This window comes from Rhinoraja longicauda, chromosome 28 (genome assembly GCF_053455715.1).
Source record: "Rhinoraja longicauda isolate Sanriku21f chromosome 28, sRhiLon1.1, whole genome shotgun sequence".
Classification (NCBI taxonomy): Eukaryota; Metazoa; Chordata; class Chondrichthyes; order Rajiformes; family Arhynchobatidae; genus Rhinoraja; species Rhinoraja longicauda.
Window position 1 is genome coordinate 24,333,790 of NC_135980.1, and position 23,935 is coordinate 24,357,724.

The following is a 23,935-nucleotide window of genomic DNA, read 5'->3' on the forward strand; positions in this document are numbered from 1 at the left end:
AGTCTGGTTAGGAAGATCAAAAGCTTTTGTCTATAGTTTCAGGGAGATTCTAAGATGGGATATCAAACTCTGAGGAAGATGAATAGTCTCCATTTCAAAAGGTCTGTTCTCTTTTGAAATTCTAGAAAATATTCCTGAGGCAACTACTGTCCCAGAACAAAGTAAAGCCTAACGTATGCATGCTAAAGTGTCAAAACAGACTGAACAGTTCTGAAGTTAACAAATAGAGTACTAAACCAAGATGGTATGGTCTATTATCAATTTCCATAAGTCTATTTGAAATATACTTCACTCAGTCGTTAGGAAACTTGCTTCTATGTCAGGTGGTGTCATTTTAAACCACATAAATTAAATTGATCCAGTAATCTTCAGTGATGCTTTAGGGGAACAACACATCTTTGGAGAAACTATCCTGGGATTAGTCAGGTGGACTAATGATTCACAAGGACATTATATAAAGTCAGCAAAACAGCATCTGAAGACATGTTATCCAGCCAAAAACTCCACATCCATGCAAACATAAAATGTTTTTAGAGATTTTATTTTTTAAGACACCTTTTAACACCTTTTTGAAAATGACCTAAAGCACTTTACTTCAAATGAAATAGTTATGAAGTGTAGTCACAGCCACAATGTAGAATATCCAGTAGTCAATCTGTACACAGCAACCACCGTAAAACAATAATGTGATAATAATCTTGAGGGATATTTGGTCAAGATTTAAAAAGCGAGTTCCCTTGCTTCTTCCTGAAATAATGTTATAACATTTGTTTATTTTTATTTGAACTAGTATAAAGATCTTCAGCTATATGGGACAGAACTTCCAAAATAATTAGTCACCTTCTCCTGTTCCACCATTTATTTCTTGGTGCATAACGAAAGACTGGCCCCACCCCGGTCATTCACGCTTCCTGCTTCCACCTGGCAGAAGGTACAGACGCTTGAAAGCTCGCACCACTAGACTCAAGAACAGCTTGTGCAGGAAGGAACTGCAGATGCTGGTTTAAACCAAAGATAGACACGAAATGCTGGAGTAACTAAGCGGGACGGGCAGCATCTCTGGAGGGAAGGAATGGGTGACGTTTCGGGTTTGAGACCCTTCAGTCTGAAGAAGGGTTTCGACCAAAAACGTCACCCATTCCTTCTCTCCGGAGATGCTCCCTGTCCCGCTGAGTTACTCCAGCATTTTGTGCCAATCTCAAGAACGGCTTCTTCCCCTCAACACAGGTGGCCATCTTTACAAAAATACAAAGCAGGACACATACCATTTAAAAAAACAGAATGCCTGACCCAGTTAACCTTACAGATGGTTCATGTTGGCATCATCCAAGTAAGTGGCAGTTTAAGGGTGTAAGGTCTGTCAACATGAATGACCTTGCTGTGAGAGATTATCATTTCCTCACGATAAATTCTACTCAGTATTTGTTTATTTTGCCAGAATTAGGTTTTCTCCTCTCACTCTCTCCTAATGATGCAATGGGAGGGGGTAAAGGGGGTGGGGGAACAGTACTTAGGTTACACCATGACTCGGTTCCTTTTACTGGTGATAAACAATCTGCTGCTTAAGAACCAGGAAGTTCCTGCCAACATTGCTTAGGTCCAATGAGTCACCTGGCTCTGTAAAGTATATTTCTCTCCTGAGATGCTGCCTGACCTGCTGAGTTACTCCAGCATTTTGTGAAATAAATACCTGGCTCTGTAAAGTATATTTAAATAATAAGAGGACACAGGGGCCTGAATCAAAGAGGGAAGTGAGTTTGGGCTGAGATGGGTTCCTCCAGTTGGTATGTAGGTTAATTGGCTTCTGTAAAATTCCCCTAGTGTGCAGGGAGAGGATAAAAAAGTGGGATTACATAGAACTAATTTGAAAGGTCAGTGTGGACTCGGTGGGCCGAATCGTCTCTTTCCATGCTGTATTTCTAAAGAGGTGTGGTTTTATTCGCATTCTTTTGGTGTCAGTTTTAAGAAAACTGATGCTGCAATTTTGAACAAAACACAAAGTGCAGTTATATAGTGTCTGCAATGCAGGATAATATCCCCCAAACTCTTCTGGTGTTTAGTGTGGGACATGGCTGAACCTTTAAGGGAATCTAAAGGGCCAAATCATGATCAAAGAATGAGACACAAGGAAGTACAGGTGCTGGAATCATGAGCAAAATACAAAGTGCTAGAGGGACCGGTGAGTGTCCATGGAGGGTCCAGTGGGTCGGGCAGCATTTGTGGTGGGATCAACGGGCCGGGCAGTGTCTGTGGAGGTCCAGTGGACCGGGCAGTGTCTGGGGGGGGGGGGGGGGGGGGGCAGCAGGTCAAGATTAAGTAGCGGGTCAGACAGCATCTGGTGGGGGGGGGGAGGAACGGCGGGTGGGGATTGAGCCGCAGGTCAGGCAGTGTCAGTGGGACGGTGCAGCGGATCGGGCAGCATCTATGGGGGGAAATCAGTGGGACGGGACGGTGCAGTGGGTCAGGCAGCGTCTGTGGGGGGGGGGGTTCGACGGGACGGTGCAGCGGGTCGGGCAGCATCTGTGGGGGGGGTTCAGTGGGACGGGACGGTGCAGTGGGACGGGACGGTGCAGCGGGTCGGGCAGCGCCTGTGGGGGGAGATCAGTGGGACGGGACAGTGCAGCGGGTCGGGCAGCGTCTGTGGGGGGGGTTCAGTGGGACGGGACGGTGCAGTGGGACGGGCAGCGTCTGTGGGGGGAGGTCACTGGGACAGGACGGGCAGCGTCTGTGGCAGGAGGTCACTGGGACAGGACAGGACGGTGCAGCGGGTCGGGCAGCGTCTGTGTGGATGGGGATCAGTGGGACGGGACGGGCAACGTCTGTGGGGGGTGGGGATCAGTGGGACGGGACGGGCAACGTCTGTGGGGGTGGGGATCAGTGGGACGGGACGGTGCAGCGGGTCGGGCAGTGTCTGGCGGGAGGTCACTGGGACAGGACAGGACGGTGCAGTGGGACGGGCAGCGTCTGTGTGGATGGGGATCAGTGGGACGGGATTGGCAGCGTCTGTGGGGGTGGGGATCAGTGGGACGGGCAGCGTCTGTGTGGATGGGGATCAGTGGGACGGGCAGCGTCTGTGGCGGGAGGTCACTGGGACAGGACGGTGCAGCGGGTCGGGCAGCGTCCGTGGGGGTGGGGATCAGTGGGACGGGATTGGCAGCGTCTGTGGGGGTGGGGATCAGTGGGACGGGACGGTGCAGCTGGTTGAGCAGCGCTTGTGGGGGGTGGGGATCAGTGGGACGGGATGGGCAGCGTCTGTGGGGGTAGAGATCAGTGGGACGGGACGGTGCAGCGGGTCGAGCAGCGTCTGTGGGGGTAGGGATCAGTGGGACGGGACGGTGCAGCGGGTCGAGCAACGTCTGTGGGGATCAGTGGGACGGGACGGCGCAGCGGGTCGAGCAGCGTCTGTGGGGATCAGTGGGACGGGACGGTGCAGCGGGTCGGGCAGCGTCTGTGGGGGTGGGGATCAGTGGGACGGGATGGGTCGAGCAGCGTCTGTGGGGGTGGGGATCAGTGGGACGGGGCCGTGCGGCGGGACGGGAAGCGTCTGTGGGGGTGGGGATCAGTGGGACGGGACAGTGCGGTGCAGCGTCTGTGGGGGATCAGTGGGGCGGGACGGTGCAGCGGGTCGGGCAGCACCTGTGGGGGAAGTGTCCGCTTCCCTCCACGCATGCGCGGGGCCCGCCGGGCTCTCCGGCGCCACGTATATCGCGCCTGCGCACTCGGCGCGGCGGGGGTAAGATGGCGGCGATGCAGCAGGGGGAGGCGGACCAACTGTTCGATGTGAGGAACAGCTTCTACATCGGCAGCTACCAGCAGTGCATCAACGAAGCGCAGAAGTTCAAGGTGAGGGGCGGCCGAGCAGCCTGACAGCGGCGACCGGAGCACGTCAACAGCGGCGGGTTCGGAGGATAGGCGAGGGCCGGGGAGCCCAGGCCAGCAGGGAAAGGCGATGGGTGCCAGGTCGACAGGGAGCTGGCTGGCTGGAGGGAGGGATGAGGGGGGTGGAGGGAAGGGGAGGGAAGGGGATGATGGGGATAGAGGATGATGGGGATAGAGGGGCGGGATGTGGTGATCGGGGAGGAAGGGCGGGGTATGTGGGGATGGAGGGGGGAGGGAAATGTGGGGTAGGGATATGTGTGGAAGGGTGAGGACTGGGGGGGTTGGAATATGTGGGATGGGTGTTATGGAGAAGGGATACGTGAGGAAGGCTAAGGACTGGGGGACATAGCCTCTGTGTTGGGGTTCAGCACCCTCTGACCTTGTGGGTTCTTTGTGGTCAGTTTGGTTTGGAGAGTTTTGCTTCTTTTTTTAAAAATGCAGCTTCATGTGTACTTAACTTCACAAATTGGGGATGTTGGAGGTGGTTTCAGGGCTTTATCAGGCATCCGACACTTGATGGAGAGGTGCTGACACAAATGGGACAATAACAACATGTAGGGAAGCAAAGGTCAGAGCTAACAGTGTGTTGTGGCTTAATTTTAAGACCATTTAAAAATGCTTTATCTCTTACTAATCTGTCCTGAATCAACTTGTCTCATTTTTACATTATTATTATGATATTTATCATATCATATCATATCACAGCCGGAAACAGGCCTTTTCGGCCCACCAAGTCCGTGCCGCCCAGTGATCCCCGCACATTAACACTATCCTACACCCACTAGGGACAATTTTTACATTTACCCAGCCAAATTAACCTACATACCTACATACATTTCTTTTTTGCAGTACTATATTTGACCTTTGCAGCACTCAGCCCCAGTAAGCGTTGTGGCATTTTGGCAGGTCAGGCAGCATCTGTGGAGGACAAGAGTAGGTGATGTTTTGAGTTGGGACCCTTTTTCATACTGAAGAATGGAATCAGCCTGAAGATGGGTCCTGATCTGAAATGTCACCTATCCATGTTTCCAGAGATGCTGCCTGACCCGCTGAGTTACTCCAGCACTTTGTGTCTTTTTTTAAATCTTCTGTTAACCAGCCAAATAGTTAACATTAAGAAAAGTTTACTTATCAACAGCTTTAAACTATTGGAGAAAACCATAAATCGTTTGATATTTGCATTAATACTGAGCTTTTTTTAAACCATATAAAATAGGATATGATCCATTGTTTCTGTTGACATAAAAGCTGAGCTCATTTTCAAATAGTTAACTGTAGACTGTGGTGTGCAAACATTGAACATAGGATGAGGTGAAGTTATCTGGATTCATATTAATCATAGGTGAATCTTTTCACTGACTTAATACTGCAATAAAAGTCCATCTAAACAGAGCAGAAAATACATTTACAAATGCCAAAGTAAAGTGAACTGCCTTAACTAAAAATACTGTCAACAACTATGTATTTTTACCCTTTTGTCAGAACTTTCTCCACAGAATTTAATTGTGATCAACTAATTTGTGGAATGTGGAATTCCACTGTCTAAATTTTCCTTCTTTTTGTGATTATCACTTTAAAACATAATGACTTAATAACTTGATGCTCTAAGTAAAGGCACCACTTGATGTAGAACACAACATAGAAACTGAGACTTTGGTTTAACGGTGTTCGCTGCTGTTAACCAGAAGTGGCATTTAGGACAATATAATTCACGGTACACCAAGAAGGAAAGTCAATAAATGCTCTTACAATACTGATGGAAGTATGGATCTGTGGAAAATGGACTAGAATGAGATTGAACTTGATCAGTTTGATGTCAAGCAATTTGCCAATTTATTGTCTGGGATTGAATCCACAAAGAATGGGGCATTTAGATAAAGTTTTAGAAGAACAACAGCGGTGGATCTATGTCAGCGAACTATCATTTCTTCGAGATAATGGAGGCAAGGGTTTTGTTAATTACATGTTTTTGTTGCTGTTTATCTTTGTGGCAATAAAAGGTCGATTTGTTTTTCAGTTCTCTAGTCCCGAGAAAGAAGTTGAGCGCGATGTTTTCCTTTATAGAGCTTATATTGCACAGGTAAGGATAGTATTCTGATCATTACAGAATAAGTATGTTCATTTTCAATCTTGCCTTCTCTTTTTCAAGAGGTGTAGATTATGAGTTGCTCAGTTTAGTTTATTATTGTCACGTTCACAAGTTATACGAGTAGAATTAGGTCATTCAGCCCATCAAGTTTACTCCACCATCTCTGGTGATCTCTCATGGCTGATCTCTGCCTCCTAATCCCATTTTCCTTCCTTCTCCCCATAACCCTTGACACCTGTCCTAATCAAGAATTTGTCTATCTCTGCCTTAAAAATATCACTGACTTGGCCTCCACGTGTACTGAGGGACAGAGAAAAGCTTTTGTTTGCGTGCAATACAGTCAAATAAAAGACTAGATATGATTACAATCAAGTCCCCCACAGTGTACAGATTAAAAGTATAACATTTAGTGCAAGATAAAAGTCCAATTATAGATACCTCAAAGATCTCCATTGAGGTAGATGGATGGTTGGGACTGCACTCTAGCTGATGAGTGGACTGTTCAGTTACCTAATAACAGATATTGTCCCTGAATCTGGAGATATGCATTTTCAAACTTCTGCACCTCTTGCCAGAAGGGAGAAGAGGGAGTGACCAGGTTGAGACTGGTCCTTGATTATACTGGTGGCCTTGCTGAGACAGCGTGGAGTGTAGATGGAGTCAATGGAAGGGAGGTTGGTTTGCTTGATGATCTGGGCTACATTCACAACTTACTGCAACTTCTTGTGGTTTTGGATGGAGCTGTTCCCAAACGAGGCTGTGATGAATCCCAATAAAATGCTTTCTGTGGTGCATCTGTAGAAGTTGGTGAGAGTTGTTGGGGACATGCTGAACTTCCTAAGCCTTCTGGGGAAGTAGAGGCATTGATGTGCTTTCTTGGCCATTGGGATTTATTAGGCTCGCAGTGCAAAAGCATTTAGGTAGGACAAGGCTGATGCCTCCTCCATTTTCCACTTCCCATAGAGAAATTCCTGGCATGTGTAACCTGGTTTCTCAGTTGATGTTGCTGGGTCATGCACAGTCAACGTAACACCAACTCCTGGAGATACTGACCCGAAACATCGACCATCCCTCTTCCTCGGCAGATACTGCTGAGTTTGTATATTGCTCCAGATTCCAGCCTTTTCACCCAGTTGTGCCTCTATAGTAATATTATGCTCCATTGTTTAAACTCACCCATGGTGCATTGGCCTTCGTTCAGGTTAATGCATTTTATCTCCTGTGAATGGACTGAGAGGCACATCTTCTGTACAAACTTGATGAGAGATGAGATTAGACAGTTGTTTTTCAATTGCTTGGGCATATAATATCGCAACTAAAATCATGAGTACAGAAATAAAAATACATTTGCTGATTACTTATTTTTATATTCTGTGGCAGTGAATTTTATTTCGTATCACATGTTTTTGGGTAGGAAATAAAATCGGGGAATTTCTATAGCCAGAATTGCCGGGGGGGGTTCTAGGTTTTCTTTGTTGTGAAAAATAGCGAAGAAGGTATATTGCTGTAGCTCGAACTGGAGATTTTTAATCTTGCTTTTCAATGTGAACATATCTGCCAAAGCCACTGAATTCAAATTTGAACTGTTCAGAAACAAACATTTTTATCTTCCTGTTCAGCGAAAGTATGGTGTGGTGTTGGATGATATCAAACCAGGAGCTGCCCCCGAATTACAGGCTGTAAAAATGTTAGCTGAATATTTGTCCAGTGAGGATCACAGGTAAGAGACCACCATACTTTAACCCGTGTTTATTTTTCGATGCGGTGATGCAAATCTGTTTTAATTTGTCTTGAATGGCCTCAACCTGAAACGACACCCAGTCCTTCTCTCCAGAGATGCTGCCTGTCCTGCTGAGTTATTCCAGCATTTTGTGTCTAATCTGTGTCTATCATGAATAAGTTTAGCTCACGTTTAAGCATACAATATGTGAGGTTCTAATAGCATGGTTGCTACAGGTCAGCTTAGCGTCTTGCATTCAAGTCCAATTATATAATTACCTATGAAGTCTTTGAGTTTTTCTTAGAAAAAAATATTGGAGAACTAAGTATTCTGTCGATTTCTATCCTCTATCCAGAGATGATGAGAGCAATTGACAATCTCTGGCTAGCATGATAGACAATAGGTGCAGAAGTGGGCCATTCAATGTGATCATGGCCGATCATTCACAATCAGTACCCCGTTCCTGCCTTCTCCCCATACCCCCTGACTCCGTTATCTTTAAGAGCTCTATCTAGCTCTTTCTTGAAAGCATCCAGAGAATTGGCCTCTACTGCCTTCTGAGGCAGAGAATTTCACAGATTTACAACTCTGACTGAAAAAGATTTTCCTTGTCTCCGTTCTAAATGACCTGCCCTTTATTCTTAAACTGTGGCCCCTGGTTCTGGACTCTTCCAACATTGGGAACATGTTTCCTGCCTCTAACATGTCCAATCCCTTAATAATCTTATATGTTTCAATAAGATCCCCTCTCATCCTTCTAAATTCCAGTGTATACAAGCCCAGTCGCTCCAGTCTTTCAACATATGACAGTCCCGCCATTTTGGGAATTAACCTAGTGAGCCTACGCTGCACTCCCTCAATTAATTAATGCATTGGCCATTTAATAAAAATACTCACGGTTCGTCTTTATAAACAAGGTAAGTTTGTAAGAATATAAAAAGAGAACTCTTAATGTTACTTCATATGCAGGGACAACACTATTTCAGAGTTGGACAAGAAGATGGCAAAGAATGTTGATGTGAACAACACCACATTCTTGTTGATGGCAGCGTCAATCTTTGTACATGAACAAAACACTGACGCAGCCCTGCGCACATTGCACCAAGGAGAAAGTCTGGAATGGTGAGTATGAATGTACAGGCCCCATCTTTCATAAATCTGTATTTTATAAACAGTGAATTATCTTAAATGTTCCGTAAGCCGGCATTGAGCAGAAATGCAATGAGCGAACTGATTGCTTCATGCAATAAATTAAAGGAAGATGTTGAATAGTACCAGAGAACCATGCTCATCCTCAAATGGGATATTTTAAAATTTATGTGAGCAATTGAAAATACAGTTGAGCTCTCAGCTATGCATTCGCTTTAAAAGATAAACTTCTGACAAAGTCACAGCGGTATTTATCCAATTCATGAGTTCATACTCTGATCATTGAAACAATTTTTTAAAAGGTAGCAAGGGCTTTCAAGACTGCTCCACCATTCAATGCCTGACCCGACATCTCAATACTAAATTTTTCACAAATGCCTCTTAATAGTCATACAGCATGGAAGCAGTCCTTCGGCCTAACTTGGTCATGCCAACCAAGATATTCTTTCTACATTACTCCCACGTGCCAGTGTTTCCATATCCCTCTAAACCTTTACTATCCATGTACCTGTACCAAATGTATTTTAAATGTTGTTTTAGTACTTGCCTCAACTTGCTCCATATACCCACATCCCTTCTTTCTTGTCTAGATATATGTGTAGTGACTTAACCTCCAGATCATTTTATGTCGAGAATTCTGCAGCTTCGCCCTCAATGAAGATTCTCATCAGTCCTGAAAACCTTTTACCGCATCCTGAGACTGTAGCCACTGCTTCTAGATGCCATTCCACTCCCCACGCCAGAGGGTATATTCACTGCATTTAGCCTGTTGAACCCTGTCAGAATTTTATACATTTCAAGGAGATTCCCCTCAACTGCCTGAAGGCCAGAGGGTATAGTTTTCCCTCCAACCAACATGTCTTCGCTATCATCACTACTTTATCACCAAGACTCTTCGCTCCCCCCCAACCCCGTGCAATGTTAACCAGCTGATGAAATTGCCAAGTTGTTTTGATGTCCAAGGGAAATTGTCAGGAGTACCTGGCAGGCAAATCTCGGTCAACTTTATACGTGCATCCAAGTCAAGTCAAGTCAAGTCAAATTTATTTGTCACATACACATACTCGACGTGCAGTGAAATGAAAGTGGCAATGCCTGCGGGTTGTGCACAAAAAGAATTACAGTTACAGCATATAAATAAAGTTAATAAGTTACTAAACATAGCACAAAAAGTGTAGACAAAAATTTAGTCTCTGGGGTTATCAAAGTTGACAGTCCTGATGGCCTGTGGGAAGAAGCTCCGTCTCATCCTCTCCGTTTTCACAGCGTGACAGCGGAGGCGTTTGCCTGACCGTAGCATCTGGAACAGTCCGTTACTGGGGTGGCAGGGGTCCCTCATGATCTTGCTTGCTCTGGATCTGCACCTCCTGATGTATAGGTCCTGCAGGGGGACGAGTGTAGTTCCCATGGTGCGTTCTGCCGAACGCACTACTCTCTGCAGGGCCATCCTGTCCTGGGCAGAGCTGTTCCCAAACCAGACTGTAATGTTGCCGGACAGGATGCTCTCTACAGCCCCAGAGTAGAAGCAATGAAGGATTCTCAGCGACACTCTGAATTTCCTCAGTTGTCTAAGGTGGTAAAGGCGCTGCTTAGCCTTACCCACCAGTGCGGCAATGTGCGTTGCCCACGTCAGATCCTCTGCGATGCGGACTCTACATTACTCCTCTGCTAAAGCCTTTACAACAATGGTAACAATTGAGCACTGCTGATACTGAGTCACCTCAAGATCAAGAAGGATGGATTTGAAACAGTTTAACTCCATTCGTAACTTGCTTAACTAATGGCATGTTGCAGCTATTCCCAATCCAGATTCCTGAAATGGCCATCGTGATGGTACATTCGCAGAGTTTTGTGATTTACATGTATTTTTTGGAAAGGAATTAGAAACATAGAAAATAGGTGCAGGAGTAGGCCATTCAGCCCTTCGAGCCAGCACCGCCATTCAATGTGATCATGGCTGATCATCCAAAATCAGTACCCCATATCCCTTGATTCTGTTAGCCCTAAGAGCTATATCTAACTCTCTTGAATTATAACTATACTGAAAAATATCTCTGCTTGCCTCTGAATTCTTGGAGTTTTATTAACAGAATGTTTTTCATCTAGTCAATAACACAGATTAATTTGTGTTTCTTTCACCCTCTACAGCATGGCCATGTCAATACAGATCTTTTTGAAGCTCGACAGGCTGGATCTAGCTCGGTAAATACATCAAAATAGCAGTTCAAAAGAAAATATATTGCATCACTTCTAAGTTCATACGTTTGCACACTTTACTGTGAGAAATCGTGGTTGGAGAATGAACGATCACTTAACACCTCTCATTGAGGTGACTGAAAAGGCTAATTTTAAGGATTTGTGAATAATTGTCGTACATTAACCTATCAAGTTAGCTAGATTACTTAAAAGAATGGTTTGCAGGATCACTGCTTAAAATCTTTTTTTCCCTGCCACTCTCATTATATCTCAAATTACCCATGTTACCCCTATTATTCAATGACAATTGAAATGAGACAGTAAGATTGACCTGAAAAATTAGTAACCTCAGTGCACTAGCACCACCAAATAATTTCTTGTTTTAAGTGTTCCAGTTCAATCCTGACTAGGGGGCCATCTGTATGGAGTTTCTATGTTCTCCCCGTGATATGAGTTGGTTTTCTCCGGGTGCTCCGGTTTCCTCCCGTACTTCAAAGACGTACAGGTTTGTAGGCTAATTGGCTTGGTAAAATTGCAAATTGTCCCTACTGTGTGCAGGATAGTGTTAGTGTGAGGGTATCGCTGGTCGGCGCGGACTTGGTGGGCCGAAGGGCCTGTTTCCGCGCAGTATCTCTAAACAATACTAAAATTAATCATTATTCTGCAAATGCCATGATTGGATTGGATGAAAGCTCTTGCTTTAATTGTAATTTTTTGCTTCTTTCTGCAGAATTCGTCTTGAATAGGTGAGGGCAGGAATGCTACAAATCAAATAAATGATCAGAATGAGATTAACTGAGATTGCCACCTATTTTGCTTGCCTTGATTCATTCTCCTTCCCCCCCCCTGCCTCAAAGGACAACCTTCTTGATATGGAGTAACTGTCCTCACTGCAGAACATTAATTAAACATTCTTTTTCTTATTAATTAAACATCCTTTTTCTTTTTTAATAAGTTCTATTTTAACCCTATCCCAGTTATGTAATTGAGATGCTATTTTAGCAGTGCTAATGAGGAATTGACTTTGTGCTGGTTGAAGCAATTGGATGATGATTTGGCTCCCTCGTGTGGCAACGGCAATAGCTCAGTCCAGCCCTTTTCCGGGAAAGTAGTAAAGGAGTTGAAAAAACAGATACGTAGTTTGGTGAAGCAATTCCACAGTGAATGAGGTGTTCTTTTACTTTTTGGATTAAAGATTCTAGTCAGTGGTTGGAATTAATCTTATTGGCTTCTGTTCTCCTTTATTGTTTTTATATTAAATGGACAGTGATGAAAATATGCAGTTTCTACTTCAGTCTAAGATTGAATTCACACAAATTTGTTTTACTTGAGTGCGAACCCAGATAATGTTTCATTTTCTGAGAATCTTCTTTAATGCGTGAACAATCATGGAGTAGAAAAGAGCTATTTGAATCATTGAAGATCATCCTTTCCCAAGCATCCTGTCCATAGGGACTATATTTGTCTACTTTACCAGACCTAGTGTTTATTATGCATGAATATTTATTGCTTAAAAGGTTTGCAATATAAAAAAAATAATTCTAACTTAATTTTCATCTTGGACCGCTGTCGTTTAAAAAGACATTTTGGATTCTCATTGTAATCCTGATGATATTCTCTAGGTTTTCCTGATCATTTATTGATTTGTAGCATTCCTGCCCTCACCTATTCAAGATAAATTCTGCAGATAGAAGCAAAAATTACAATTAAAGCAAGAGGTTTTATCCAATCCAACGGTCGCATTTGCAGAAGAATAACCGACTAATGTTACAGAACTCTTAAACAAGAAATTATTTGGTGGTACTGGTGCACTGCAGTTAATAATGTTTCACATCATTCCTACTGTCTCTTTCCCAACTTGAACAATTATGGTTAAGCAAACCAATAGTGAAACTGACACAATGTAATTATTCTGGAATGCTGTATTGATGCTGGTTTAAACCGAAGATAGACACAAAATGCTGGAGTAACTCAGCAGGACAGGCACCATCTCTAGAGTGAAGGAATGGGTGATGTTTCGGGTCGAGACCCTTCTTCAGAAGGGTCTCGACTCGAAACGTCACCCATTCCTTCTCTCCAGAGATGCTGCCTGTCCCGCTGCGTTACTCCCGCTTCTTGTGTCTATTGCTAGATTGAAATTTGTCCAAGAAGCTTCCACTCCTGATTCTTAGTTTGTGATATCTACTGTTGAATGTTGATGGATGCCACATTTGGCCTTCAAGACACAGGACAAGGTAGAGGGAGGTTGACCAGGTAATTGATTCTATTGACTGACCAGTTGTTTCCTCCTTTATCCCATTGGGAAAGTAGATGTGACCATTGGGTGAGGATGGCACTTCAACTTCTCTCTGACCACCAGCTAATTGAAAGAACATCGAGTCCCATCTAAAACAGAAACTTTTTGAGACTTATTGGATGGCATCATTTTCAATAGGAGCTACTCCAAATGGGAGGAAAAGGGAACTTTGAAGAAAATAATTTGCATTGTTATTATCAGTCTACATAGGAGTTGAGTCATCCATTTTGCGTAATTAATAACTATATCTAATTTAGAAAGGAACTGAAGAAGATGCATGAAGCGGATGAAGATGCCACCCTGACACAGTTATCAACAGCCTGGATGAACCTCGCTATGGTTAGTGAAGATTTATGATATGTAATGGATTGGCAACCTGGATAAATTTGCTGACATTGGGTGGGTAGAGAGTTGGTGATGTGACAAAAGGAGAGATAAAGTGAAATGTCAATTTAGTTAGTGAACCTACAGTAAGGATTGATCTCCGCTCTAGGGATGTCTCCAACTTAGCAACTCCAATAGCCTGGCCGCGGGAGAAGACGGCAGGGGAAGAGAAAAATACATTCTGGCCTTCCATCACAGTGAGGAGGTGACTGGAGGAGACTCACTGTGATGGATGTTTCTTTTGTTTGGTGTTAGTTTATGATTGTATGTGTTATTGCATTTTTATTGATTATTCTTATTGGTCTTATTGTTGAACTGCGGGTACTTTTTCATTTCACTACACATTTATGTGTATGTGACAAATAAATGACTATTGACTTGATATCTCAGATGAAACTGAAGACAGGTTTAAGGTTAGAGGGGAAAGAGCCTGGGGGACAACTTATTCCACACCAAGGGTGGTGGGTATATAGAATGAGCAGCCAGAGGAAGTAGTTGAGCCAGGTACTATAACAACATTTAAAATACATTTGGACAGGTTTGGAGGGATATGGGGCAAACCCGGGTGGGTGGCACTAGCCTAGATGAGACACTTTTGTCGATGTGTATGTTTGTCTAAAGGTCCAGTTTCCATGCTGGATGAATCTATGACTCTAAATGTTGTCAAGTGTTGGGGGCAGGGATGAGTAATGGTGTACTTGATTTGTTATTGAGATCCCTATAAAGTCCAAGCACATGACGTCATTACTAATTGACAGTATTGGTAGGTTGAAACCTCTCGTCTTTGGGATTACAATAACCTGTAAATGTTCTGTGAATTCATACTGTGTTGTATAATTGCTGTTCCTCTGGCAAATCTATTTTATTGACTGATCTCTACAGGGTGGGGACAAGCTGCAGGATGCCTTTTACATTTTCCAAGAAATGGCAGATAAGTACACAGCGACCTTGTTGCTCCTGAATGGGCAAGCTGCTTGCCAGATGGCACAGGGGAAGTGGGATGATGCAGAAGGAGTTCTGCAGGAAGCACTGGACAAGGTAAGAAATGCTTAAAGTGGAGAGACGAGGAACTGCAGATGCTGGAATCTTGCCTAGAACACAAAGTGCTGGAGTAACTCAGTGGTCAGGGTCCCGACCCAAAACATCACCTATCCATGTTCTCCAGAAAATTTCCCTAACCCGCTAAGTTACTCCAACACTTTGTGTTCCACGCAAGGGTCTTAAAAGTGGCTGAGCAAAACTGTAGTAGCTTTCAACCTGCCAAATTGTGCCACTATATTTGTAGTAACTCTTTGCTAAAGAAATCCCGAACCTGTCTCGTTGCCTAATGTCTTTCGCTCTTCGCTTGAAATATTTCATCTTTCTTTCGAGATGAAATAGTTCGTCAGCCTCAGCTACAATCTTTTTCACAAATTATTCTTTGCTCCAATATACCAACTTAAAAAAACAATCAGTCCAGGTGAAGGGTCTCGACTCAAAATGACGGCTATTCGCTTTCCTCCACAGGGGCTGCCAGAACCACTGAGTTCCTCCAGCAATCTTTTGCTCCAGATTCCAGTGTCTGTAGTCTGTGGCAAAAAACAGTGATGGAGGAACTCTGCCGGTCAAGCAGCATCTGGAGGGAATGGACAGGCCACATTTTGGGTCAGGACCCTTGCTGAGACTGATTGGAATCATATCATATCATATCATATATATACAGCCAGAAACAGGCCTTTTCGGCCCACCAAGTCCATGCCGCCCAGCGATCCCCGTACACTAACACTATCCTACACCCACTAGGGACAATTTTTACATTTACCCAGCCAATTAACCTACATACCTGTACGTCTTTGGAGTGTGGGAGGAAACCGAAGATCTCGGAGAAAACCCACGCAGGTCACGGGGAGAACATACAAACTCCTTACAGTGCAGCACCCGTAGTCAGGATCGAACCTGAGTCTCCAGCGTTGCATTCGCTGTAAAGCAGCAACTCTACCGCTGCGCTACCGTGCCGCCTAGAGAGGGAAAGCTGGAAAAGAGAGGCAGAGGCAGGTCAAAGCCTGGCACGTGGTAGGTGAGGGGGTTTCATTGGCAAATGGAGTAAGTGACAAAAGCTTGAGGTGAAAAGGAGACGATAGAGTGGCACATCTATCAGCTATACAGTGACATGTATAGCTGGAGGGAGGTATATGGTTGGGGGCTGCAGAGAAAGAGGAGGGATAAGGGGAATTGGTGTCTTGGGAATGAAAGATGAGTGTATGAAGGAAGGGAAAGGAGCAGGGTCACTGGGTAGGGGAGATGTGGGGCGTGCACCAGGTGAAAGAGGGGAATATTCCTACTCAACAGTCCCTATCTCCAAACATCAAAACTCTTACTGATTAATTTTTAATTTTTTATGTTTCATTTGCAAACTCCCCAACCAGAGGAAGTAGCATTTACCTTTTCATCAAAACCTTCATGAAAAAAACAATTCCAGTGGAAATAATCTCATTATCCCAGATTTTAAATGAATGTCACCCTGGTAAATTAAAACTACATATCCTATGCATTCAGTGTTCTTTAAAATGGGATCTTAAATGGATTATTCTAAACTGTGAGCATTTCGCTTGACACTTCCAGAAGTGCCTTTCATAGTATCTACATTTTGGGCAGCCCAGAAGGGAAGGTAATTGGACAGGAAGTTTGATGGGCAGGGTTTGCTGTTATATTTATAAATGGTTCATTGTCTTTGCACTCAGCCTTCTTAATCATGCAGATCAAAAGTCCAAATGTTGTCCTGTTGTTAGTTAATCTTCACTTGCGGTAGGAAATTGAACCTTGGCCTTATGAGGAAGGGTGCGGAGAATCGGGCGTAGTACCTGTTCTGCTCCTCTCCTGTCCTTGCAGGAAAATGCACGGGAACAAGGGATGAATTGGGCTTGGATAAAGTTTGGTTTAACTGGGCAAGTTTCTGTCACCAAGCTGAGCATGTATTATGGAGAACTAGAATGGGGTGATGGGGCAGGTGAGATCAGCAAACTGGTACAGACTCTGTAGGAATTTGCAGTGTGCTGCTTAGGGTTGCATCAGAATGCGGTTGATGTAACCGTCTGATGTGTCATCTGTGACATTCATAAATCAATGACGTTTTTAATATTTAAAAGTAGAACTAAATGCAATGTGATTGTAAGGGGCTGACTGTGTGATGTACAAAAGGAGGTTTGGTGCCATCTAGTGGTGACATTGCAATGAAAAATATTGAATTAATCTGGATTGTGGAGAATAAAACTCCACAATCATGTTCTATTAAAGACCTCAAATGAAAGGTGGTTCAGATATTTCAGCATGCACTGCATATCCAGGATTCAGAATTGCTGCATTAATTCTTCATATTTTATCTACCTCATGAAAACCCTTCATAAAAATACCCCATAACTCAGCTTTTACTTAACAATTATAGTTTCTATCATTGTCACCCATGCGAGTCCAAACTACATATTCTTTGCTTTGTGTTCTTTAAAATGAAGACCTCTCTGGCCTACTCTGTAATAATCGTTTTATTTCTGCCCTATTGAAAAATAAACATCTTTGAGGCAGAGGTGAATACTTGGTAAGAAAGTTAATAACATATTATCACTTGTAGATGTGAATGCTGCGCTGTGGTTATAGTCAATAGACAATAGACAATAGGTGCAGGAGTAGGCCATTCAGCCCTTCGAGCCAGCACCGCCATTCAATGCGATCATGGCTGATCACTCACGATCAGTACCCCGTTCCTGCCTTCTCCCCATACCCCCTCACTCCGCTATCCTTAAGAGCTCTATCCAGCTCTCTCTTGAAAGCATCCAACGAACTGGCCTCCACTGCCTTCTGAGGCAAAGAATTCCACACCTTCACCACTCTCTGACTGAAAAAGTTCTTCCTCATCTCCGTTCTAAATGGCCTACCCCTTATTCTTAAACTGTGGCCCCTTGTTCTGGACTCCCCCAACATTGGGAACATGTTTCCTGCCTCTAATGTGTCCAATCCCCTAATTATCTTATATGTTTCAATAAGATCCCCCCTCATCCTTCTAAATTCCAGTGTATACAAGCCTAATTGATCCAGCCTTTCAACATACGACAGTCCCGCCATTCCGGGAATTAACCTAGTGAACCTACGCTGCACGCCCTCAATAGCAAGAATATCCTTCCTCAAATTTGGAGACCAAAACTGCACACAGTACTCCAGGTGCGGTCTCACCAGGGCCCGGTACAACTGTAGAAGGACCTCTTTGCTCCTATACTCAACTCCTCTTGTTATGAAGGCCAACATTCCATTGGCTTTCTTCACTGCCTGCTGTACCTGCATGCTTCCTTTCAGTGACTGATGCACTAGGACACCCAGATCTCATTGAACATCCCCTCTTCCTAACTTGACACCATTCAGATAATAATCTGCCTTTCTATTCTTACTTCCAAAGTGAATAACCTCACACTTATCTACATTAAACTGCATCTGCCATGTATCCGCCCACTCACACAACCTGTCCAAGTCACCCTGCAGCCTTATTGCATCTTCCTCACAATTCACACTACCCCCCAGCTTAGTATCATCTGCAAATTTGCTAATGGTACTTTTAATCCCTTCATCTAAGTCATTAATGTATATCGTAAATAGCTGGGATCCCAGCACCGAACCTTGCGGTACCCCACTGGTCACTGCCTGCCATTCCGAAAGGGACCCATTTATCCCCACTCTTTGCTTTCTGTCTGTCAACCAATTTTCTATCCATGTCAGTACCCTACCCCCAATACCATGTGCTCTAATTTTGCCCACTAATCTCCTATGTGGGACCTTGTCGAAGGCTTTCTGAAAGTCGAGGTACACCACATCCACTGACTCTCCCCTGTCAGCTGAGCCATGATCTTACTAAATGCTAAAGCAGTGACAAAAATTAATGGAGATTTATTTTGTTTCATTGATATTTCTGTTGATCTTCTATAAATTATAACTATTCAGATGTAGCACTGTGACTTTAGTAACTTGATTTCTCCCTTGTCGCCTGTCTGCTCTTTACTCACCAAAGTCTCAAGGGGATCTGCCACACATAGATGCGATAAGACGCCATTGATTTCCCTCAAGTGACCTTTATATACAACAGTCATTGATTCTTCCATAACAGACCTACCGCTGTCAATCATGTCTTCCCCATGTGTATGCATATTCTATTAGAGCTGCTTTGCAGAATTGCAATTATACCTAGAACCTTCTTACTGGCACAGCTGCATCTTTGACTTTTGTGGAATAGGATGATTTAATGCTAAACTTAAAACCAATGTTTCATTATCAACGTGTTGTGGAGAACATGGGAAGATTTTCTTTCTAATTTTGCCTAACCTTGTATGTGAAGCAAGCTGAAATTTCTAGCTTTCATCATGAAACAGGTCGGAGATAAATGCAGAAATAAGGGATTGCACATGCCAGTTACAAAAAAGACACCGCTGGAGTAACTCAATGGGTCAGGTAGCATCTCTGGCTAACATGAATAGATGACATTTTGGGACGCGACCCTTCAGTCTGTAGAGGGGTTCCAACCTGACATATCCCCTATCCATCTCCAAAAATGCTACATGACATGACTCTAGCACTTTGTCTTTTTGGAGTTAAATGCCTTGTATTGAATGTTCATGCTGTCTTGCTGTATTTTGATTCCTTTTGGTGCCAGTGCTTCATTCTTCGGAGAAGAATTGAGTACATTTATGTATACTGATTTATCAGCTAGGTAGTAATGCAACTACACTTCCTTGAGTCATATGTTTAGAATCTACTTTGAATGTTAAACCATTAATACATATCTTCAATCCTCATAGGACAGCAATCATCCAGAAACACTCATCAATCTGATCGTACTTTCTCAGCACCTAGGCAAGGCTCCTGAGGTAAGGCTTCTGAAAAAAATTGGCATGACATTCACTTGATCTTTCCTCATTGCTTAGTCAGTAAATACTTTGTGTTGTGGAAAAGGAAGGCTCTGACTACTATTGTCCCATGTTGAATTCCCAATCTCTTCTGAACAAAATTGCATAAGCCTTGACTAAACCAAGCGACACAAAAATGTGCATTACATCCCTGATGAAGAGAGATGACATTGAAGTGGGCTCGGGAGGGATTGCAGAGTTGTCCACATAATTCATGTGATTCTTTGTTCACAGATTTCCACAGTCTCTTATCCCTATCGTCAGTGTAAGGCACCACAGCTTTTCACTACACATGATAATAAACTAAACAAGCTGTCAAATACACTTGCCTTGGGTAAACCACACTAAGCAGTCCTAGTGTAGGCTTCGAGCAGTTGAAACAGTTCTTTGCACATATCAGAAATGAAGTTTTGTATGTTTTTGACAAGTTGTTGGGAAGTTTCAGGAAGTCATCAACATGATTTTCAGTATAGTGGGAGATGAGCCTTTGAGGCTCAAGCAAAGGTATTGGCATTTGTAATTCTTTCTACCGGACAATGCTACTGAGAAAGTAAAATGGATCATGTTGCCTTGTATTGGGACCTCTCAGCCCTGACAGTCATATTGACAATTCTCTGTTAAGGAGTATGCAGTTGATCACAATGGACACAGAGACAGAACAGCTCTGCCCAAGACTGCAAGATATTGCAGTGAGTTGTAGATGCAGCCCTGTTCATCCCCCGACTACACTTCCCGCTATTGACTCCATTTACACTTCACGCTGCCTCGGAAAAGCAGTCAACATAATCAAAGATGTCCCATACCAGTCATTTTTAAGGTCAGAAGGAATCGGAGTAGAATTAGGCCATTCAGCCCATCAAGCCTACTCCACCATTCAATCATGGCTGATCTATCTCTCTCCCTCCTAATCCCATTCTCCTGTCTTCTCCCCCTAACTTCTGACACCTGTACTAATCAAGAATACTATCTACAGTGCCCTCCATAATGCTTGAGCCAAAGACCCATCATTTATTTATTTGCCTCTGTACTTCACAATTTGAGATTTGTAATAGAAAAAATCACATGTGGTTAGAGTGCACATTGTCAGATTTTAATAAAGGCCATTTTTATACATTTTGGTTTCACCATGTAGAAATTACAGCAGTGTTTATACATAGTCCCCCCATTTCAGGGCACCATAATGTTTGGGACACAGTAATGTCATGTTAATGAAAGTAGTCATGTTTAGTATTTTGTTGCATATCCTTTGCATGCAATGACTGCTTGAAGTCTGCGATTCATGGACATCACCAGTTGCTGGGTGTCTTCTGTGGTGATGCTCTGCCAGGCCTGTATTGCAGCCATCTTTAGCTTATTCTTGTTTTGGGGGTCTCTATGTCCTAGACTCTCCCACTAGTGGAAACATCCTCTCCACATCCACTCTATCCAAGATTTTCACTGTTCCTTATGTTTCACCGAGGTTCCCCTCATTCTGATAAACTTCAGCAAGTACAAGCCCAGTGGTGACAAACGCTCATCATAGGTTAACCTATTCATTCCTGAGACCATTCTTGTAAACCTCATTTGGACCCTCTTCAGAGCCAGCACATCCTTCCTCAGATATGGTGCCCAAAATTGCTCACAATTTTTGTTCTATCTGGTCCCTTGCGGCAGAAGGCCCACACTGCCAGTCTTAGGAACGGCTTCTTCCCCTCTTATCAGGCTTTGGAACGGTCCTTCTGTAAGTTAGGGTACTGTCCCAATACTCTACCCCATTGTGAACATTGGACTTTGTCTCTGGAACTGGTGCACTATAATGCTGAGAATTATATTCTACACTCTGTATCTTCCCCTTTGCTCTGTCTATTGTACTTTAATTTGAACTGATGTGTAGTATATCTGATCTGCTTGGATAGCATGCAAAACAAAGCTTTTCACTGTACATCAGTGCATGTGACAATAATAATCCTAACCTAAATTGACAATGGTAAATGGCCGACGCAGGTACTCAAAATAGACCTGTGCTCCAATAACAAATTCATCAGCAAGTGGCACGGGCTTCAAGTTTGAATTGGTTTTATCTGCTATTACAGATTTCTTGCCACATTGTCTGTATTCCTATGATAATTATAACCAACAGTGAGATTTTGGGTAATGCCACATGCAGTCCATCGCTGTTGGTGTTGCTTCCTCACACTAAGGTGCACTGTCTTTATTAAACAGGTTAGTAACCGCTACCTCTCCCAGCTAAAGGATGGACACAGAGGACACCCATTTGTTAAAGAATATATGACCAAGGTACGTGTAAACTTGTAAATCAAATCTGCATTATCATTAGCTGCAAATTTAACAAAGGTTTCTAGTTTTTAAAAAAAAGATTTTTTTTTCCCAGTAGAATATCAAGAAGTCACTATTTTGATCTCAAATCTTTAACTAGAAATGTTCTCGGATAGAAGAATGATTTGGGAAATCTACGATGTACTTGAGTCATGCGAACGTGTTGGAAGTGTCAGTGTCGGGTACTTGATTGCTATTCAGTAATCATACTAATTACGTTGCAATTAAAAGCCCTCAAAGATACCACTAGATCTTGCTATCCTGGCTCAGAATATTAATTATAGATTAATAGACACAGTTTGTAGGCCTTTATCAATATTACTGAGCATTCTGTTGAACTGTGGAACCATAATTCATAATGCCATTGAATGCATCATCAAGGTTGTCTTAATGTCTTGTGTGGCCATCTCAGGTTAGTCCACACCTTGGTGCAAAATGCTGAATAACATGCTGAATAATTAACAAAACGTTAATTTACTCATCACCTTTTAAACTCATCGGACATTTCAAAACGCTTCACTCTACAAGTACTTTAGCTTTATAGTTACCTGCAGCAATCGGGAATCCAAGAGGCAATTTACACACAGACAAAGCTGGATAAGAACCAGATAATTTTTGATGATGTTAACCTAGAGAAGCATTCACTTATCCAAAAAATAAGTAGAAATGTGCTCTAGGGCATACTATTTTGCAACAGACTGTAACTTGCTCTAACTGACATGCTGGGGAACATCAGATATGATTCTAGTGACATGCATGTCACACTGAATTAGTGGAATTGAAAAATATGGCTGTGATCCGATATTTCAATAGATAGCAAGACCTTGCATGGCTAGATTCCAAGGACGTTTCCGGCATCAGATTTATATAATTTGTTTGTGTTTATTGACAGTACTTTATAATTCTGCAGCCGATAGGGAGCAAAGTGCAGCCTTATTCATCTTAGAGGGAATACCCGAGGGTGTGAATGTAGCACACATATTAAAAAGAACAGCACCTTTATAGATAGTTAGAGCTCCTTCTAGCAGACATCACCTTCTGGGTTCTGTGATTTATGATGTGAATTAAGTTTCTGATGCAATTCTCTATGGTGTGTGTACTAAAGATGTATTCAGTATGCAAGAGCTGTCCCATATGTTCACTTACTTCAAAAATAAATGTGTTCTCAACTGTTCCCGCAGGAGAATGAGTTTGATCGATTGGCGTTGCAGTACGCTCCAAGTGCGTGAGTAGAATGGAAACAATATCTGTGAAGATGGACAGAACAGAATTTACTATCTTGGACCATATTTCTTTTAAGCTCCCCAACTGTGGAAGTATATTTAAACTAATGTCTTATGATCTGAAACCTTGTATAAAGTGAGCAGAGAGCAATTGTTACTTGCTTGAGACTGTTGTTTAATATTAAAGACTGTGTTATATTTGAGGTTAATTCAAGTCATCAAATTTGTTGAAACTTGTACAAAGAAATGCCCAAATGTCAGTTATATTAGCTTTGGAATTCTGATCTCAATAAAATTTATTAAGCTCCCAAATATCTATACAGAAGATTTGAAATGCATTGCTAAGCTTGCATGTATTACCCATTCCTGTGTAGGAAGGAACTGCAGATGCTGGTTTAAACTGAAGAAAGGCACAAAATTATGGAATAACTCGGCAGGACAGGCAGCATCTCAGGAGAGAAGGAATTGGTGAATTTCTTCTGTCTGAAGAAAGGTCTCGACCCGAACAGTCACCCATTCCTTCTCTCCAGAGATGTTGCCTGTCCTGCTGAGTTACTCCAGCATTTTGTGTCTATTGCCCATGACTGTCGGTTTGCATGCTATGTGGTCCTTGTGGTGATATTGCTTTGGTAAATGGCTGGTTTAACCTAGTTACATTCCACCCTCCACCACAGAAGCCAGCTCCAGTTTCAACGTAGTTTGTACAGTGCTACATAATCTCCACCAGAATAATGGAAAAGGTTATCTCCATGGGGGTGGTGT

At 43.1% G+C, this 23,935-nt stretch overlaps 1 protein-coding gene across 1 annotated transcript; it reads left to right on the top strand.

Moving 5' to 3' along the window:
• Positions 1-3,705: 3,705 nt before the first annotated feature.
• Positions 3,706-23,376, top strand: cope (COPI coat complex subunit epsilon). Its single transcript, XM_078423751.1, has 10 exons — positions 3,706-3,843; positions 5,897-5,959; positions 7,588-7,688; positions 8,658-8,810; positions 10,986-11,039; positions 13,587-13,668; positions 14,596-14,751; positions 19,527-19,595; positions 21,837-21,911; positions 23,132-23,376. The coding sequence occupies exons 1-10, from the start codon at positions 3,739-3,741 to the stop codon at positions 23,177-23,179; spliced, it is 906 nt and encodes a 301-aa protein (XP_078279877.1). The 5' UTR covers positions 3,706-3,738; the 3' UTR covers positions 23,180-23,376.
• Positions 23,377-23,935: the final 559 nt, after the last annotated feature.

Excerpts from the sequence above, each read along its gene's own strand:
- cope (XM_078423751.1), top strand. The coding sequence starts at position 3,739 with ATGGCGGCGATGCAGCAGGGGGAGGCGGACCAACTGTTCGATGTGAGG. Across the intron at positions 11,040-13,586 it reads GACAGGCTGGATCTAGCTCG|AAAGGAACTGAAGAAGATGC; the intron begins GTAAATACATCA and ends TATCTAATTTAG. Across the intron at positions 19,596-21,836 it reads ACCTAGGCAAGGCTCCTGAG|GTTAGTAACCGCTACCTCTC; the intron begins GTAAGGCTTCTG and ends TTTATTAAACAG.